Below are 20,991 nucleotides of genomic sequence, written 5' to 3' on the forward strand. Positions count from 1 at the left end.
TCTTGCTTGAAGTGCTTCCAGGGCTTTGGAGCACACAAAGGTCAGCATGCGAGAATCTAAGTGAGTGTGGCGTTTTGCCTCCATCGGCTTACTGGCCTTCGGCGTACAACTAGCAGGTTGGGCTAGTGCTGTTATCGGCTGAGCTTGGTGAGCTGAGGGTATTATGGTAATAGGAACCAGGCTGAAAATTGACAGATCTTTAGTATGCCCATGACAGAGTGGTGGGGCATTTTACTGCCCATACTTAGTATTTACTGTCCCGGAGACATCTTCAGAAACATAATTTAGAAAGGTAATCTTGCCCAAACACCAAAAAAGTTAAGCATGTATAATAATATTTTTTTCTCTATTTAAATTTTTGTTTTCCTATCACCACTTAGAGAGGGTAAAACAAGCTTGGTACCCCTGAGACACATAATACAATCCGGTGCATCTTTTTGCTGGTGATCCGGCAACACAGTGCAGCCAAAAAAAAAAAAGGAAAATGCTATTTACACTTTTCTGCATACATAAACAGCCATGATTGAGAGGAGAAAGAGTAACAACATCCCTCCACCTCAGAGAGCACTGCAGAATCTCGGCCATGATGGCTTTGGCATCGTCTGGATTTAAAATCGCAATCTCAGACTTTTCTGTCGCACCAATCAATAGTTTATTTGGGAAGTTCTAATCTAATGCAGAGTCTCTTGCTTCTTTAACTTTTTTTTTCCTGGAGTGAAGTTTATTAGAGTCTAATGTGTAGAATGTCATTCTTAAACAGGCTGTCCAGTAGAGCTTCCTTCCTGCTGAGTCCAGAGTCTTTCTTCCTGTGCTGCCTTACATTCTATACTATTTATCACCCATTTCAGTCATTTTCAATCGACAGTCCCATCATTTTGTACCATCATTTCTTTAACATTCTATATTATACCGCTCTTGCTTTCAGCCCTCCGAAGCCAAAGCAATCACAACTGCCTGGCTGCATAGGCTCCAAAGTGAGCGGTGTTTTTTTTTCTCTAATGTAACAACACGCTATGCCCAAGTGGCATTTCTTTTCCACAGCGATGTGCCTGGGCTCTTTTCGCTTAAACTGCACTTTCCACTTTACTTACCTTGGCCTTGTTTGGCTCGCCTGTAATGAGGTCCATGGGAGCACAGCTTGCACACTACCATACAGTTTTGCGTCCCCCGACATGCTGAGTTAACTCGCATTAGCCCCAGGTTGGAAAATCATTTACTCTTGCTCATTGGGATCTAAGATGCCATTATTGCTACACTGTGTTTATGGGTCTCCCTAAGGATTAGGCAGCATTCAAATTACTTGGCCTGATTGTGTGTGCGTAAGTGTTTGTGTGGGTGTGTGTTTGGTGTTTTGATTGATTTCATTTCTACATTCAAATCTTTTGAATTTTCAAGATCTGAGACTGACCACATGCTTTTCTGCTCTCGCCGGATTTGCAGATTCTCAATATCGTATTTTTACCACCATATTTCTACTCTCATTCGCTTTTTTTTTTCCTTTTTCATTTAAAGGCTTTTTATTTTCGGTCAGCCAGAAATTGCTGTGCGCTTGTCCTGAAACGGACACATACGTATGACATTAAAATCGTTCAGCTCCAAAAAAAAGGGGAAATATGGCCATGGGTATTCTTCACGTCTTTGAACTGCACCATGAATCTTGCATTTCAACCTCTTAAAACACTTCAAAGCTGAGGAGCCGCTCTTCAAAGGCCTCGCGTTGCCTCCACAATCCTCAGGAAGAATATTTAATATTATACTGGATTTAAGCATGCACATTATCTCCGAATCTATGCACTATGTTTCTTTTCCTCTTCTTAGCTCTTACTACTGGCAACTTAAAATGACTGCACTTTCTAAAATGCTTATGAATGGAAATTGTAATTATTTGCGCCTATACGAGTTTTTTGATGGCAAAGGTAAGAGAAAACGACTTGGTCAGAAGTTTTCTAGAAGAAAAGACTTGGTGAAACTTACCCATTAACAAATATATGAGTGAAGTAGGAATAATCCTGAAATGTAATTTTTGTTTTTATGAAACGGGTCTCCAGTAACGTTTTCCCCAAGGGAAAGTCTTCAGAACACAAAGCTGGCGCATACTGTATTTTAAATTTTTTTATTTTTTTGTTTTAGTAACTTATGCCTGGCATACATCATATGATTTTGGACTGTTCCAGATAAAGAAATGACCAATGTGAAAACATTTTTCGGTGATTTCTTTGCTGTGGCTTCTAAATCATATATGTTGTACAAGTTTCAAAGATGGCCACAGTCATGGACTTACGACCAAAGATTCGAGAGGCAAACTAGGACTTTTAAGTTTACATTTTTCTGAGATAAAATAAAAGAACAAATTTCAAAGAGTGGGAATTTATTTTTTGACATACTCCTCCACTAAACTAATACACATATCCCAGCATTTAACTAATGCCTTCTAAGATTCAGCATAGAAAGATTTGTCAGTATGCCTGAACCATCCTAGAACAGCCCTGCTTCATTTTGTCACCAGGGAACCACCACAACCGGGGTCGTCACTGAAGGATGAAGAATCATCTTTGAAACATTTACACCACTCACATGTCTTACTTCGGCTGAGCGTTTTATTACCCTACTTCGCTTGAAGTCTTTTGGATATATCTGCTGGTTTTATGCCTTCATTCACAAGAAACTTCATCACTGCACCCTGTTCAATGCACACACTAACACTGTTGTCTGTCATCTGGATTAACAGTCTTTGGACAGGCCTGCGACATGTGCCTTTTTAGTAATAGGACACACTAGCCTCTTACTACTGAATGTATTACCGCTACGCTAGCATCCGTTTTTATACCAGTAGATATAAAAGTTTCACTTGAATACCCTCGTAGGAGGGCAAAATCTTGTTGCCTGTATCAGAAATTTAGGATTACCATCTCACAGTGTGTTTGTTGTTACAGCCTAAGTGTGCTGACCAGCCAATAAAAATGCAACAATATATATAACAATGGGACCTAATGTAAGTTAGGCTATGGATAGGAAAGAGATAAAAGGAATCAAGGTGGGATTCCAATAAGAAGAAAAACTTCTGATGTTGTACGTCATGTCCTCAAGCTGTTACCATGACCATGTCAAGAAAGATATGAGGTGAGGAGCAAGAAAGCTGTACAAGCTTTTTTTGGTAGCCCACAGAAATTACGTTGCAATTGCCAAAGCGTGATTCATCTTTCTCTATTTGTTTATCACTATAAAGCCCATGCTGATGAGGTTCTATACTAATACTGCATGCTGATGACTTTTTATTTTATACTAATTCATTCAATTCAATTCATTTTTATTTGTATAGCAGTTTTAACAATATACATTGTCTCAAAGCAGCTTTACAGAGATTAAACGGTTATAAAAGAATGTATGTTAGTTTATTATAATTGCAAGTTTGTCCCTAATGAGTGAGCCAGTAGCCTCTGTGCCGAGAAAAAACTCCTTGAGATGTTATGAGGAAGAAACCTTGAGAGGAACTGACTCAAAAGGGAACCCATCCTCATCTGGGTGGCACTGAATTACAGTTCATTCATTACAGTTCCATCATTGTTGAGATATTCTGTTCAGTAAAGCTGAACTGATCCAGCTATTAGATCCATGTTGCACAGTGTGGTTAGTACTGATCTTATAATATTGCTAAAATAATACAGTCTGTAGAAAGCATTATAGAGAGAGAGAAAAATAAACCCTAAAGATTAAATAAATGGAATAAAAAAAAAAACAATGTGGCAGATTGCTGTGGTGTAGGAGGAATGAAACACAGCATCCAGGTTCTGATACCGAAAAGAATCTTTATGCACAGCTGCTATTAGGTTCGTCTCTGAGCTAGCCACGACTCCACGAGTCTCATCCCACTCTTTCTTTTTCAGTCTCTCCAATACAGGACTAAACAAACAAAAACATTGTTGAAGACCATCATAAACTGTTCTTGGTACATATGTAAGTATCTATCTGGAGGTGGTAGCTCATTAGTTAAGGCATTGGACTCTGTATTGAAAGGTCACAAATTCAAATCCCTGCAAAACCAAGCTGCCACCTCTGGACCCTTAAGCAAGGCCTTAACCCTCAACTGCTCCGTTGTAAGTCGCTCTGGATATGGGCATCTGCCAAATGCCATAAATGTAAATCTACCATAAAGATATGAAAATCTCAGCATGGCAATATGCAAGAAAAGATCCTGGTAGAATAACCGAATAAGCAATTGGGAATATTCCTTACAGCTTCCATATCATCGATGATATTTCTATATTAGCATACCCCATCTTATTTTACTCCTTACTTAATATTAGAGCCAAATTTAACACGTCACTCGTGCGGTCGCACTATAGTAATAACAGTATTGTTGACATAAGGATGGAGTGCTGTTAATTAAGATGCCTTTTCCATAGTGAGAAGGAGGGATAAAGGAATCACTGAGAAGCCTTGTGACATTTAGACACCCCTTTACCCCCAGCCGAGCAGTCTGAAGAGAGATGGCAGGCTCTGAATTATTAAGCAGCAGGGTCAATAGTGACTTAGCCTCTTTTAATGCTTTTTATTTTATTATTTATATTAGTATATATTGTTATCTGTGATTTCTGATAATCAAGATGCTGCTTAGTACCAAGTTAGAGACTTAAAGCTAGAAGTACTATTGATGTGCTATTGATGTGAGTCTGTTTTGTAGCTTCTGTGAGAAAAACCTTTCATGCTATACACAAAGCTGGTGTACAAGCCAAACGGTGCAATTAGCAACATGCAAATCCACTGTACTCCCACATACATATACTTTGAGGGTGTAAAAAGTGTGACATTGGCGCTAATGTACTTAATCTTTGGCTGATGCATGAAGAAAAGACCAGAAGGTAGAGTGAGAATTGATCCCAGACATCCTATATAGGTGGAATCAAACCAGATGTCTGGGCGATGTGTGTGTGTGTGTGTGTGTGTGTGTGTGTGTGTGTGTGTGTGGGTGTTCAAGCTGGATAAATGTGTTTGATATTCCATGTTGTACAGAATCTCTTGGTTTAAGGTTAAAGGTTATAGTTAGTGTTTAGGCAAAACTGTGTCCAATCAACAGCAGACAGTTACAATTGTCCACGTTATTGCTGTCAGCATGTGTATTCACATATTTATTATATATATATTTTTTATTCATGGCAGTATGTGAAGAGCTGTTCAGCTTTTTTTTTTATAATAGTGCTAATCAATTAGGCTGTTTCTGGGCATGAAGATCTGGAAGTCAGAGTTATAGCACATATGACACTCATTATACATAATTTCTTTCATGTCTAACATCACAATGATGGTAACTGATAACAGAATGTTCAACACATAAAGACAGCAAAAATAATTCAGTCAACGTGTTTACTTTGTAGTTGCTCATTAATATCAGAGAGCAGTAAACAGTACACAACACCAAAGCTAGGTTGTAAGGAATAGACTATGCTAAGATTATGCTAGTACTTTTCGTCCTATAAGAGAGAACCAAGATACATAAACACATATTTATAACAATCATGTACAGTCTTTATAGAAACACTACGTGGGCACTATATGGAATATATGGTTTTCATGGGTTGGAGTGGAGCATCTTGACTGACCTGCTATAGATCTCTGACCTGAATGATGCAACCAGTTCTCCTTAGCATTCATCAGTAGCTGACTTTACTAAAGCTTTTTGGTTAAATGAGCACAAATCTCCACAAGCACATTCCAAAATCTAGTGGAACATTTTTTCCCAGAAGAGTGGAGCTTAATATAACTGTAAATAGGCACTAAATGTGGAATGGTATGTTCAGAAAACACATACAAATGTCATGTACAGGTGTCCAACCTTTTTGTGTGTGATTGGAAAACTTTTTTTTTAAAACCTGATTGCTCTGGTAGATTTTAAAAAATCAAACTCATTGAGCTTCATCCATATCAGAAAAGACATCTTTATTTCTGGCCATAAAAAGTAAAGCACATCCTCATGGCTCATCCAACGAAATCATCAATACACCATTGCTGTAATAGTAATTTATGCTTGTGACTAAACAGAAATACTTCATTGTATTGGTGCACTTCCACCCCTTATGCACATATACTTACTGTATTAATCCACTCCACTGACTAGTTACACACAGACATTCTCTAAATCTGATAGCAAGGGAGTGAAAATGAGATGTTTAATATAATGCATACAAACTCTCGATTCTTGTTGGATTGAGTTTTGGTATTTTCCTGCATTTGCATTGGATAATGTGTGTATGTTTGGTTTTTACAGTGATAAGTGATAGTTCTACTTTATCCCTAAGTCTTGCACACACACACACACACACACACACACACACACACACACACACACACACACACATTAATGGATTATAGTCTTGGTGCTTGGCCATTAAATGCTCAGTGCGTGGGCATCCACACATAGAGCCTGTTTACGAAGTGAACCCCACACAATTAGCTTGTTTAGCTTTAGAGTTTGTTTACACAGAGTGCCTCCTACACATCATCAATGTTATTATCGTTATTATTAATTTAGAATCATTACACCTGCTTTTTAAGGTTCAGTATCCAAAAAGAGATTTGATAGTCAGAGGGAAAAAAAACAAAACATGCCAAAATGTGAAATACGATAGGTTGAAAAACAAATCGCCATTGAACACATTAACGGGCATTTTGAAGATCTCTTGCGTGCAACTGTTTACAATATTAACTACTAAAAGGATTCAGTATTTCCAAAACATGAGCTCGCAGCTTGTTTGTTCGGCTTCTCTATCGGAAAACCGTGTGCTATTCCCAGTGCCAGTTGCCTCACAGCCTCTGCTACTCACGTTGCCCTGGTTTCACTTGCCTCCCTGCTGTTCTGTCATTGGTATGACACTCTTTTTGCTCATCGGTTAATGACAGCAGTGCCGTGTCACTAAGGCTCAGGCTAATTTACACTTCATACCCTTGTGTGTCAGGGAAAAAAAAACCCAATCCACTTGCTCTTTCATATCATAATGTTAGTTGCCGTGCATATTGAGGATCATCTCCGGAAAGCACCATTACAACGATTAATGTAATGGTGATAGATATCATATTGTCATATAGCTTAAGCACCTGGGTATCTGCCAAATGAACACACTGCTGATAAAAATACAAACAAATAAACCGTGTTCATTATTTCATCTGTATATACAGATATACCAGTTGTAATACATTTCAGGGTGATAGAACTGGTGACTTGTAACTGGTCTTAAAAGAAGCAGTGACAGAAAATATAAAAAAGAAAAGAGAGGGCAAGAATAAAAGTGAAAAAAACACAGATGCTGTAATTAGAGCTTTGCCAGAAGACCCTAAACAGATACGTTCTTAACTGTTACCCTTAAGGTTTCATGTTTTAGACGTTTAATACGTATGAAAGGGTGTATATGGTGAACACTGGGAACTTTTAGTGTAATTCAGAGGATATAATTGGACTTTAAGGGTCATTGTTGTTTCAAATGTATATATATTCTAGATTTGTATTGTACAAACAGTGAGGGGTTCTACAAAAGGTAAATAAATATTAAACCTAAATTTTAAAACCGAGCAGTGCTGACATCAATGGGATATTCAACAACTCTGGCTGTGTTGTTGCTATTATTATTAATAGTAGTACAGTAGAAGTAGTTGTTTATATATTTAACTCCTTCTGCTTCTGAGTAAATGTTCGATTTGAATGTTTGATTAGAGATGTTTTTTTTGCACTGTGCCTTTTCACTGTATTTTATATTCTTGCAGTTATATTTTCTGTAAATCTATCTGTCTATCTACAGTCAGCTTCACAAGTAGATAAATAGATAGATAGATAGATAGATAGATAGATAGATAGATAGATAGATAGATAGATAGACAGACAGACAGACAGACAGACAGACAGACAGACAGACAGACAGACAGATAGACAGACAGACAGACAGACAGACAGACAGACAGACAGACAGACAGACAGACAGATACAACTTACATGTTATTGCACAGTGGAGATACTTACCAAATAAACAATTCAGCATCTACCAGATGTGCAAATAGTATATATATATATATATATATATATATATATATATATATATATATATATATATATAATGGGTTCTAAATATGTGCAAAAGCTGTTGAGTAAATGAATTATTTATTAATGTAATAATAATATTTTTGTAAAACTTCTTGAATTATCTGTCTATCTATAATATCATAATATTAGTTGTTGTGAATATTGAGGATCATGTCTGGAAAGCAATATGACATGGATAGTATAAAGGTGATAGATATTCTGTAAATTTCTGTAGCCTAATTCCCATGTGCTTCTATTGGGCAAACTTAACATGTTTAAAAGAGAAATGCTGCTATTTTTGTTATTTTTATCATTCATAGTTTTTGTATTTGATTTAAATATATAAGCGTAATTTGTAAATAGTTATGTGTTTAAAAAAAAAAAGTGCACATAAGCTATTTAGTACTAATTTTTGCTCTCCCAGTATCCTGCTGTTCCGTCCTGGGTGCCAGTATTTTGACCAGTGGAATTAAATGGTAATATTCTGCAAAATAATAAGTCACGGTTTATGGTGTCCTTTAATTTTTTACCTTCTTTGTTCTGTTTTTTTTTATGCCAAAGATTCTACAAGAAAGCATATTCTTTAAGCATTTTAAATATTTTTCTTACCATTGGAGCAATATTTAAATATATTGTTAAGTGCTTCTGTGTCATGTCATTAGCTAGGTCATCTTCATATATCCTGCTCTTTAAATAATAATATCAAGTTATTATTTCCAACTAGGCAGTGTCTAGCGTGATAAAAGTGAAACAAATGGCATGACAAAGCAAAAGTACTCAGATGCTAATGAGTTCCAGGGCTAAAACATTGACGGTGTATTAATGGGCTGCACGTGAGAGCCAGGATAGGACTGAAGAAAAAGTTTTCATTGTGATTTGAAGAAGTGTCACAGAGTGACAGTGCTACCGCAGAAGACAGTCTAAACCTAGGGATCGTGAGTAAATCAGCACCAGAGGATCCGAGTATACAGTATGTGGCTAGAGGAATTCAGACAGGTACTGAGGGGTAGCACTGTGAAGGACTGTGAATTATTGGTAATAAGATGGAATAAGTTTTGAATCCGGGATGAGACAGGTAAACAGTGTAGGAGGATGGGAATCAGTGTGGTGACTTGAGTTTTGAATATGCTGTAGGCTGGTTCAGGGATTTGGCACAGAAACTAATAACAGGGAGGAGCTTGTGACAGGAACTTATGAAGGTCTGCTCATGCTGATACGGAGGGAAATAATGTCTTCTTTGGATTTTTAGTTATTGACCCTTTTGGTTTTATTCAATACTGTGTAATTAATGTGGACTTTGCAAGTTAAATAAATGGTTTAGATGACTTGCATATTTATTAGACGCTACTAGTGTATGCATGCCATTCAGGTAAATCTCATTTGTACACTATATGGACAAACACAACTTTTTCAGCCGTATGTGGTTTTTCCCCAAAATGTTGAAGACACACAGTTGAATAGAATGTTTTTGGATGCAGTAACAGCATATTTTCCCTTTGCTTAAACAAGGAATTCATCAAAAAATTGACAAATTCAGGGTTAACTCTATGAAACAGTATTTCTTCTATGACTTCTATGACTTCCTGTTTTTAAGTATATTAATAGGTATATAAGAAATACAAATTAGTACTCCTTAGCAATAAAGGCATCCCTGTCAGCCACCGCATCGAGTTCTACTTGTTTCTTACATCTTAAAAATGAAATAAAAGTTGAACGATATCACACTTAAGGCTATGGAATACTCTATATGGAAATAATGTTCAGCTTGCTTTATTGAACTTTTGTTCTATTGTGATTAGCAAATCAAAAAAATTTGTGAGAACATGGGCATAATGTGAAAGATTTAAAATCCGAGTCATGCCTATTGCAACTGTGGATTTTTTCTGTCCCTAAAAAAACGGCATGTGCAAGCTAATTCAATCCAAATCTCTCATTTACTAGTATTCTAAAATCCCCTTCATCATCGTATTTATTGGTCTCATGCATCACCATTGTCTTCTTCTCATCACTTTTCATGCTGTGAGCAGGTTGCAGTGAGGAGGCTTGGTTCTGCATTAGTGGAAATTGTTAAAGGTTTTAACAGCACCACCTGGAGCACTGGAGTACTATAACACTCATACACAGCTGTCAATGCAAAGCTATTAAGATAACTCAAGTCTGTTCTTGTATAATATGATACATAATCACAATAAATCTTTTCGTTTCTTGTTTTCAAAGGGTCCCAGCTGCCAATACAGACACCTGGGAACCTATCTGACACTGGCTCCAACTCCAGCATGAACCAGATTCCCATGGCTCAGGACCGAGGTAAACAAAAAAATCACATCCAGGATCCGACTGAGATCATCACTGTGCCTCTTTGTCATTTCCTTTAACGATGTCTATAAATTTAAAATCCAAAAGCGCATAACGGACAAGGCTCAAAGCCTATCGTGTCCTTCTGCGAGGACGTCCTGGCATTGGGATGCTGACTTTCCAAGGCTCTTTAAGAAAAATAATCAAATTTCAGACCTTGCTCAAGTGCATTATGTGGTGCGTTCATGCCCTCTAGAAGAGCGTGCGATTTGCATTACGGTGTATAAAATATATGGCCTGCAGGTACCTTAGAACTTGTTGTATTTCCATAAAACTCAAGTTGTTTTCCTCCTCTTTTACCACTCAGATTATTGCTGTCCAGCTAAGAGCCTAGCTTATTGAGCCAGGCATGTGCCGGTGGTGGCGATGAAGGGTTTGGGGGGGTTGCGGTGTTGTTGGGGGCTGGGTGGGTGAGTGTGAACGCATTATTTGCTTTTAGCACTGTCTGTGCAGCGTTCCTCGCTCCTCCATCCATTTTCCAGGCAATTTAAAATGCGGTATTACACTGTGTTTTTTTTTTTTTTTTTTCAAAACTCCCTTACATTAATGGAAGCAAAACATTACAATAATGTCCCCCCGTTAAAGCTGTGCTCTCTGGCAGCCTAAGCACTTTCAACCCTCGTCTCACATCCGAGGCCGGTAGACAGCCAGCCGGGTTCTGCTGCCGAAGCAGAACAGAGTGCATGGGGAGATGATTGACCGACTGTGTGTATATGTGTGTGCGTGTATACGTGTGTGTGTGTGTGCGTCTGAAAGGCTCCACTCAATAAAAAAAGAGCTGGGCATCTGCTCGACACACACATTCTTACAAAGCTTGAGTGGGGTGCTGCGCTGGCGCTCGCTGCACTACTGAACATTTCCATTTAGCCTAATCTACAATATTAGTGTGTAGAGCAGCCCATACAAAGGCAACCTTTCCCATCTGAGTGGATTGTAGACTCCCCCTTTTTTCCCCTCCTCCCTCCTACGTCTGTTTGCCCAGGGGTTTAAATGTAATAAAGTGCCACTCCATTTAATATCGCGTCCAATCAGGACTGCTCTAAATGTCACTTTTTGGTAGCTATTCAGCATTTGAATACTCACATAATGTTTTAGATTGTTTCCATTGTCATTTTTTCCCATTCCCTGCTAATTTAGTTCTAGTTAATTCACAGTGTAAGAGGGAATTAAGTGATAAAGCTCCTCATTTATCACCCACCAGTCGCACCTATCTTCCAGGGTTTAGAAACACTATTGCTTCAGAAAATAACTGGAAATATTTTGGGTTTGGCTTTTTTGTTTCTTTGTTTTTTTCCTTTTTTTAACATGGAAAAAGGCATTTGTCAGGAAGAGAGTGGAAGTGAGAGATTCTCGTATTTGGTTTTTTTTTTCTCTTATAGCATCGGTAGTTCCAAATTTAATTTAAATCATAAAGAAAAAACATCTAATTGTTGATATGAGGTTGTGAAAGAAGACTTTTGCATTTTGCAATTTCAGTAATGGAAGTGAAAGAGGACTTTTGGTTTTTGAGGATTTATAGTGTTCAATCTATACCTTTAACCTTTTTAGCACCACGAACCAGTTTCATGCAAGACAATTTTTCTACGGGTTTGGGCGTCATGTAGATAACTAAACACAATAATGAGCACATGACATTTCTATTATACATATACATTAATAAATTATTCGATTTATTAATACATATAAAATGAAAAATGTGTAATGGCCTGGTACCAGTCTTCGACCCGGTGGTTAGAGACCCCTGCTTTACATTAACATACAAATAAACTAAAATAACGTGAATAAAAAAAAAAAAATCCTTTAAATAACAAAAATAAAAGACGTTTTTAGAAACAATAAAAAAAATTATAAATTCAAAATAAAATATTTGACTGAAAGAAAAAAATAAAGAAATAATACAAACTATTATATCACTAACACTGAAATAGTTTAGACCCTCAGTATGCAGTCTCATCTGGAAAAGATTGAGTTTCCTGTAAAGTTTTTTGAAAGTTTCTACCTGATTTCAGCTCATGGAGTTTTTTCTCGCTACTCTCACCTCTTGCTTGCTCATAATATCTTAATCTACATCTAGATTTCTATAACAGTGCATTATAAAGATAAAGCCTTGTTTTCTTTTATCCAAGCAACCATTATGATGAGGATGATGATGTTGGTGTAATATTCACATCTTTTCTGCATTACTGCATGTGCGACAGCCTTCATGCGGAGGAATCAAAACCAGTACGGTCCTCAGCAGTCAGGCCCGCCCATGTCCACACATCTGTCTACAAGGAACCAGATGCAGCATGGGATGAGCGTCTATCAGCAGAACTCCACCGGATCCTATGGACCTCCAAGCGGTCCATACGGCCCACAAGGTACCCCGGTTCTCTTTACTTTTTGTCATCAGTAGCTGGATGGTGATTGTCTTTCTGAAATCTCTCCGTGTCGCTTGATTTAACATGCGCATTTTCTTTGCCGCCGAGTATAGGAGTGCCTCGGTCAGCACCACGTCTCTATCCAGTGCAGTATTCAGTCTTACAGAAAGGAGGGATAGAGGCAAGGTTTGAGGGGTCAACAAGAATATTCATGAGGTTGAACTAGCTGCATCTCGTTTCCATTTCCACCCGAAGAATGAAATATAAAATGAACTCTCGGCCGTTATTAAAAGTTGCGCCCTGAAATTAATTTTAATGCTCCACTTAATTATGAGAGGTCAATGCTTTAAGTGTCACCCTCTATGAAGCCGAGTCTGTACAGATGACTTCATTAAAATCACTGTGTGCAGGTAGAGCAGGTCAGGTTCATTTTTGTGGCTTCTTTGACCCTCTCTGGCCTTGCCTCAAGCATCAAAGGCAAAAGGAATGAGCTGTGGTTACGCCGTGTTGCCGTAGAAACTGTCCGATCCAAGAGCAGTCTTCCTTCCCTGACCGCTCTGACCCCTGGCTAAAGCACTGTCTAACGTTAGATCCAGAAATAGTCTCCCATACTGCCAAGGAATAATTACAGTAATAACGGAAGAATGCAGAAGGCGGAAAAATTAAGGAATAAGATATTTCAGTCTCACTCACTGAATATCAACATGCGTTGTTGTTTTGTTTTTTTCCCCGGCTGGGTAGATAAGACCATATGTTAGTATTTATGATGCTGTTATCCTTCAGTGCCACAACAAAGACAATATTATGGAATTCACGTTGTGTGCTTTAATGTGTCAATGTGATAAATGCACCGTCTGTTTTCCTTTCGTAATCTCCCTCAGACCTTCCCTGTTCAACATTGATGAATGGTTGCCTTAGATTTATTTATTTTTTTGTTATTCCCATCCACACACTCTATTCTCCAAATCCATTGCGAGGGGAACAACACTAATAACAAGAGCATAAAAAGGCCTAAAGGAAGGAAAGTGAAACCTGGCTTTATGTGAAAACTGGAGTGCGTTTTGTCGAAGGGAGTCTGCGAGCTTATGATAGATTCTTTTGCCTGCTTGGTAGCATGTGTGCTGGAGGTTGGCCATCCCCGGAGTCATGGCACAGAGCTCACGCCAGGCTTGGGTTCTAAGAGCCCAGTTCGGGTCAGGCCAGGGTGAACGGGCCAGCCAGCTGCTGCTTGTTGTTCTTGATGAAGCGCCAATCTGTTTTCTGTCTTTCCTCCTGCCAGAGAATTACTAACCCGTTAAACCAACATGGAAATGCGCTCCAAGCCTCTGATTGCACTACTGTGGGCTGCTCGGGATGTTGCCTGCAGGCAGGAGCTTAGAGCATGTGGGTCTGCATATACCCAGATTATTTCATGGCTGAATTATAGACTAAGTACTATGTGTTATCACAAAATCACTTTGGTATGCAGCTATGAAATTTGGTCTGTACAGTTGTTCTACCAGTGTTAATTAATCTTCCCATTTTCCCACGGTCTCTCATGTTATTATACACACAGTTTTCCTACAAAACTTTTTGGCAATTAAATAAATGTTTTCCTCACAGGAGAAGTCTGTTCAGTTCGAAAACCCAGAACTCGTTCTTGTTTGCCATGAAAGGGTAACAAATTTGGAATCGGAGGGGGCCAAGCAGAGAGCCCTGAGGCGCGCCGAATCCGTACTTCACCCGAGACTCCCTGCTGAGAGAGCTGCTGAGGTGGCTAGGAGAGAATCTTGGGCCTCAGGCCATGAAAAAGGAAAGGTAGCAGAAGTGAGACAGGAAAGAAAACTGATGAGTTCGAAGAAAAAAAATAGAAGGAAATGAGATGTCAGCTGTCAAGAAAAGTGTGTAAAAGTGCAATTTCTCCCAAGGTTTTTTCGCAGAGGTCATGTTCTACAGTGTTTGGTCACTCCTGAGCAGTGGGAGCAGTGTGTGACTATAACAAGCTTCGTCAATCACCTATTATTTCGACCAATTATTCGGTTTCTGGTAATAAATAAAGACCTATTACAAAAATCAAACCTCAGCGATGCTTTAGAAATGCAATCTTTTAACATCCCTGAATGAAAAAAATAAATATTGAAACCTAAGTCAGAATTTCATTTTTACAAGTTTGTAGACGAAAGTTTAATCACAAAATAATTTCTGTGCCAATTTACACAGTGAACTTTTAATGCTGTTGACCGGAACGAGTGAATGGGGCCTGAGTGAAGAGTGCTGAGAAAGCAGTGTCTCTAATTTGGTCGGTCACAGTCCTGTTCTCCTGAGGGAGAGCGAGGATTAAATACAGCTCAGGAAGAGCGTCGCCTGAATGTGTGACCATGCTTTGAATTTCCATGTAATTGGTAACGCACGGCTGTTCCTCCCTCCCTACGGCCCGATACAAATGCCGTACCTTACAATGACGAGCTCTGGGAAAGATGGCCGAGGCTATCTTAAAGGGATGAGACTGATAAAATAGACTGCTATTCATTTTTTGCTTGAGAAGACACTAGAATAGCCAATACCATGGGTCTGAGTGCTTTAGGGAAAAATAGAACTGTGGCTAGAATGAATCCCCACATCTATTCAGTTATTTGTGGCAGCACTCAGGGTTAAAGATGAGCTCCTCTGTGGCTCTAAAGGACAGAGTTGGAGATTGAGAGGCAGCCCTTATCAACCCTGAAGAGGCGATGTTGGCCAAGCACCAACGCATTTTAAGGGGAAAAAAAGGTAAAAGGGTGAAATATCACAAAGCTGGTTGCTGGGTTTTTAGTAAACAAGAGATATTCTTGCTGTGCATAATCTAAAAGATATTTCATTTAATATAACTCCAAATCATGATTTTTCAACTTTAATTTAAGAGGACTGTAAAATGATTGATCAATTGCATGTTTTAACCTATATCATTTAAACGTCATTTGTGGACCACATTATTGAGAATAGGTTTAATTTTCTAGGCTAAAACAAAAGGCAATCACTTGAAGAAAACTTTTCCTGAACTCAGGTTGTCTGTGTGTCTCCTGTGTCCACTTTGGATTTCTAAAACATATCGATGTCTACTTTAAATTTGCTCTAGTGCTTTCATGGTGCACTGAGATCAACTGGGGTTCCATCTGGGGTACTTTTATTAATTATCCAATAATCACTTTTAGGAATCATGGGAGGGGTCAAGGTACACGCACAGGGTAATCTGGTTAATCTCATGGTATGTTAAATTTGTAATCTAGAGAACCTGTTTTGATTTGTTTATTGATAGAGTCTCAAAGCACTTCTGCACGTCACTCTGGATAAGGGCATTTGCTAAATGCAGTAAATGTAATGTAATACTTAGAGAGTGTACACTAGAAACGTGACAAACAAGAAGCACGGATTAGAAATGAACTAGATAAATAACACAAAATTATGATGACTTAAAGAAATAGCATACATCTGAGGTATTCAAGCTGTATGTAAGGTGAGGGATGAGCTGGAAAATATCAAATTTAAATGCTCTCGATTGGTGCAACAGTGCAGTGTTCAGCCTATTGTCCAGAGATTGTGACTTCGGATTTTTACGATGCCACAATGAGTCCAAGAGAACAAATTGTCCATGATTTTTAAGTGGGAGAAATGGCATGTTTTTGTTTTTCTGTCAATTCCAGTGACACTACACAATCATGTGTTCATCCCTGAGTGCATGTATGCAGAAAAGGGCGGATATCTTCCTCTGAGTGTGCTTTTTACTTTTACTCATTATATTTTTTTACACAAATATCTGATTAACCTATTTTTTTACATTTTTCTTACATTTTGTTACTTTAGTGTTAATCTATTTGGTGACACAACCAATATTTATTCTTCTAACTACGCACCGTTTTCGGCTCATCAACATATTTTTTGTCATTGCGTGGCTTTTTCAACCTACAACCGGTGTATAATTCTGGCTCTCACACACCACAGACTAGTTTTACGAAGCTAACAACAAGCAAGGCAGAAAGCAACAAGAAGTATGGCTAACACGACTGAAAACAGTGACATTCCTGATCACCTGATCATCATCATCTTTTCTCTGCTTGTATTCTATATGGTGGTTGTTTAGCCTGGATACATTAATTGGGGAACAAAATTTGAAATGCTTTTGTATTAATATGATGTGAGGTCCAGTTACGAGTGTGACACTAAAACAGGTAGTAGTAATGGCTACATTTTACTTAAGTACATGTCAGAGCCCAAATTTCTCTTACTTAAGTGTAAAAGTGTAGTCAGTACAACTTTTACGAGAGTCTTTTAAGACATGAGTATCTGTACTTCTACTAAAGTGAAGGATGTGTGTACTTTTGCCACCTCTGCGAGTGTGCTACACCTCCTTGTAACGTCGCATGAACAGCAGTTTGCTCTTCTCTCCTGTGCTGGTTAGTTCTCAGACACTTTCATACAATTTGAGCAGCAGATCAATAACGGCAGACTAGACTTTATCCTTCTTCTGTGTTGTTTTGTCTGTCTTATGAGACTGTTTTGTTTTTTTCATGTGGTGCTATGGTATTTTATTAGCCAGTAAATGATTGCTATAAAATCTCTGGGTAAATGGGATGACCTGACCTGTTTTTTTTTCTTTTCTTTTTATAAAGCGAATTGTATTCACTGCAGTAGTTTAAGGAGCCCATTGAAAAGTTTGTTTCTGCAGTGGGTTGTACGGTCTCACAGGATAAAGTCTGAAAACATCAGTTGTTCATAGACAAACTAATCAATGGTTAAACACAGAAGAGCTGGACATAATCAGGTATACTTTTAGGACAGGGACAAAAAGTATGTCATAAACTAAAGGATAAGACGTGAACTCAAAGCAAATCGTGAATATGGTGATTGTCATGCATCATGTGATCAGCTGTGATCTGAGAGAGGAATTCGTGACACAGTGTCAATGGAAAATGAATAGTGGGCAAGCTGGAGAACCAAGTCAGTGCAGCTCTTTGTGGCTCATGGACCCATCAAGCCAAAAAGTGCAGCCAAGACACACAGTGTCAGTGACGGCCAAGCGAACCAAGCAAGTGTGAAGGCAGCCAGGCAGCTGCGCAGGACTCTCCAAGGTCCAGGAGCTTTCAGTGCAAACAACACTGAGGGTTTGACAGAACTGCGCAACAGCATGCCAGATCAGCCTCAGTTCGTTCCAAAGTTACATCGTGACTGCACAGCATGAAAACTCGGGTATGGTTCGGCTTCAAATCCCACTACACCATGCAGTCATCTCTGAAAAATCGCCACTTGTCCGTAACCTGATATTGTGGTCCTTTTTTCTTTTTTTTTGTATTTCCAGACTCTACTCTCAGCATGTAATTTTAGGAGTATTATATCAGCTCCATTCAGATGTCGTATAAATCTCAGGTGAATTTCCGCACCGCTGTGTTCGACTCGTTTTCATTGGCACACTTTGTTGATATTGAAATTCCTTTCATGATTTGAGGCCACTTTTCTTTTCTTTTTTTCACACAGAGCGACGCTATTTGCTGTGATTGTCATTCTGAGCAGGGAAAGCCTCCGGGACTGACAGAGACTTGATCCCCTTTTCCAGACATATTTTCTAGGGATTAGGCCATGAGCTTTAACTAAAGTGCCTACCTAGAAATCTAAATAAATATCCCTTTTGCAAAGGAAACAATTTTTTCCTGACATTTTGTTGTTGTTCATGAATTGTTAAGGTTTTAAGTGTATTGTGTGCATGATAGGCATGCAGTAGCAATCCATGTTACTGATTATAATGGAGAAAGTGGTCTACCAGTGGCTACCTAACCTTCTTGCTGGTGGGTAAACGAGCCTAATAGGACTTTACCGGGCCTGTAATTTAAAATAAAATCAAGTTAAAAGCATAGCTGGATACAGAATAGATATTAAATCAATTTGATAATAAATCAAGACCTTTGAGTTATCATAAAGTGAACTGTGACAATCGTAAATGCAGTGAAAAATACACATGCAGTTTTTGATGTAACTATACTTGCCACAATGCTAAAAAATGTGGCTGGCAATTGAACTTTATAAAAAATAACTATCTTTTTTTTCCTCTATGGAGTCTTTCATCATTGAGCTTTAAGCACCAAACACAGGACTCTAAAAAATTTCGACCACTGAGAACATACTAAAGAATGTATTATTGGAATAACAGATTTGCATTTATGATATTAGTAATGTGCAGTGCTTATGGAAATATGTAAATACAAATATTGGAAATGACAGGTTGATTTCAATACTTGGTGTAATGTGGATTGCTTAGAGCGTATTTACCATATGGACAGGATTTTTATGTGCATTTTCAAAGCAGGAAGGAGTAGGAGAACTGAATGAATATAAAAAAAAAAAGTTTGACAAAACAGAATATTGCTTTTTTTTGCAATATTCACACTCTCTATAGCTCTGAATGTGTGTGTGTGTGTGTGTGTGTGTGTGTGTGTGTGTGTGTGTGTGTGTTTTATTTCTTGCTATTTTGATAAGAGTTTATGTAAGCCAAAGGCAATAGAAACAATGAATACATAATGCAGAATAAATGATGAGTGGTAGATATTACACAATAGGTCAGCTGCTCGGTTTGATTGTATCACGCAACAGTTTTAAACTTTCTGTAATATTGCAATAGAGACTTTTCCCTGCAAATAAAGAGACCTGTGGGTTTTAATGCCTCGGGAGTGGCTTATTGGCAGCTCTCTGTCATCATCTTGCTTTGGAAAGCAAAAAAAATATGGTCTCATCTGTGCTGACACACAGAAAACAACACTATAAGGTATAGCAAGCCAAGTGCCATGATTTTCACTTAACAAACCTTTTATTTGTTGCAACAGAAATGCACAGAAACACATTGTTCACATTGATGACTGCCAGCTCTAGTATTTAATACAATTTTTAATAATCTGTAACTATTTACTTTTTTATTTATTTGACCCTTTTTTTCGAACGTGTCCATTTTTATGATAATCTACCAATTGTCTCCTTTAATAATACACCAAGATCTCACCTGAACTTACTAATGCCCTTGTGGCTGATTGATCACAAATTATTATGCCCAGTTACCAAAGAAGTTGAACGTTTATTTAGTACACTTTATAGACACTCTCGAGCCTGGTTTCTTTCGGGGTTCTTAATTATGCCATCTCGGTGAGTTTTTTTCCTTGCCATGGTCGCCAGTCTTGCTCGCTGGGGACGGACTTACACTTATGAAGAACAATCTTATTCATTATTTCTTACTACATTATCTGTGTAAAGCTGCTTTGAGAGAATGTTCATTGTTTAAAGCTCTATTTAAAAAAAAGAATATAATAATGAAAACAGTATTTTTAGAGCTCTGATAAGGCGTACAGTATGTTTCATATATAATCTTTTATAGTTGATGTGTGGCTTCATAGAATGGTTTCAAAATCTCATCATTTTCAAATTGTTCTCAGGGTTGGGGAAATGTATACATTCATGCCTGACAGTGACAGGCATCTGCTTATGTGTGCAGAAAAAGGGAGATACTTCAAGTTTTTCACACAGTAAATATCTCTTCCCCTGATTTTTTTTTCTAACCAAAATTAAATCTTGGCCAATTCTTGCCCACACGTACAGTAATGGCATCCAATAACAACTAAACAGAAACTGCAGAGGGTTACACGTTCTTGCCCCAAGACACCTACCGCTCTTCCGCCCCTTTTGCATGCATGAGCTCACAGATGCCTAGTGTCACTTTCATCAGCAGAAGTAAGCGAATGCCTTCTCTTTTACAAAAAAAGAGAGCACAGGCAAGTTTGCACTTGCACTTGTTAAGATTAAAGCTTGTGGTCTCTGGACAACACAGAGACACACTTTTTGCTCCAATCAGGAGTCTGAGTATTAGGATTTGGACAGTTACACTAAATGTTATATAGAAACAGAAATCAGCCAAATCAATTCAGTTTGGAATCATTGGCTGTAAGGACAGTGTTGTAAGAAACGCACCTGCAAATCAAATCCGACTCTTTGACCTTTTTGGAAATGTTCTGTTTACCTCATGTTGCTTTGACAGCTGACATATGAAAAGGGCTGATTGTAAGCATATGTAACTTAATATGACTCACCTACTGAGCCGAAATTGTAGCTGTGATAGTTGTTACAGATAAACATAGTAATTTCTCATGGTGATTTTTCTGCAGTTTCTGGGTTATAGGTTTGACTCTCCAACACAGTGTATTGTGTTATGTGTAGCTGAAC

The 20,991-nt window shown here is 38.2% G+C and overlaps 1 protein-coding gene across 1 annotated transcript in view; it reads left to right on the top strand.

The window, feature by feature from the left end:
- LOC124390282 (AT-rich interactive domain-containing protein 1B-like) overlaps nucleotides 1-20,991 on the top strand; it is a 220,335-nt gene that overhangs the window by 160,778 nt on the left and 38,566 nt on the right. The window contains exons 6-7 of the mRNA XM_046856120.1: nucleotides 10,283-10,372; nucleotides 12,619-12,780. Coding sequence (XP_046712076.1) covers nucleotides 10,283-10,372; nucleotides 12,619-12,780 — 252 coding nt within the window. The remainder of the gene's footprint in view (nucleotides 1-10,282; nucleotides 10,373-12,618; nucleotides 12,781-20,991) is intronic.

This window comes from Silurus meridionalis, chromosome 8 (assembly GCF_014805685.1).
Source record: "Silurus meridionalis isolate SWU-2019-XX chromosome 8, ASM1480568v1, whole genome shotgun sequence".
In the NCBI taxonomy this organism is placed as follows: domain Eukaryota; kingdom Metazoa; phylum Chordata; class Actinopteri; order Siluriformes; family Siluridae; genus Silurus; species Silurus meridionalis.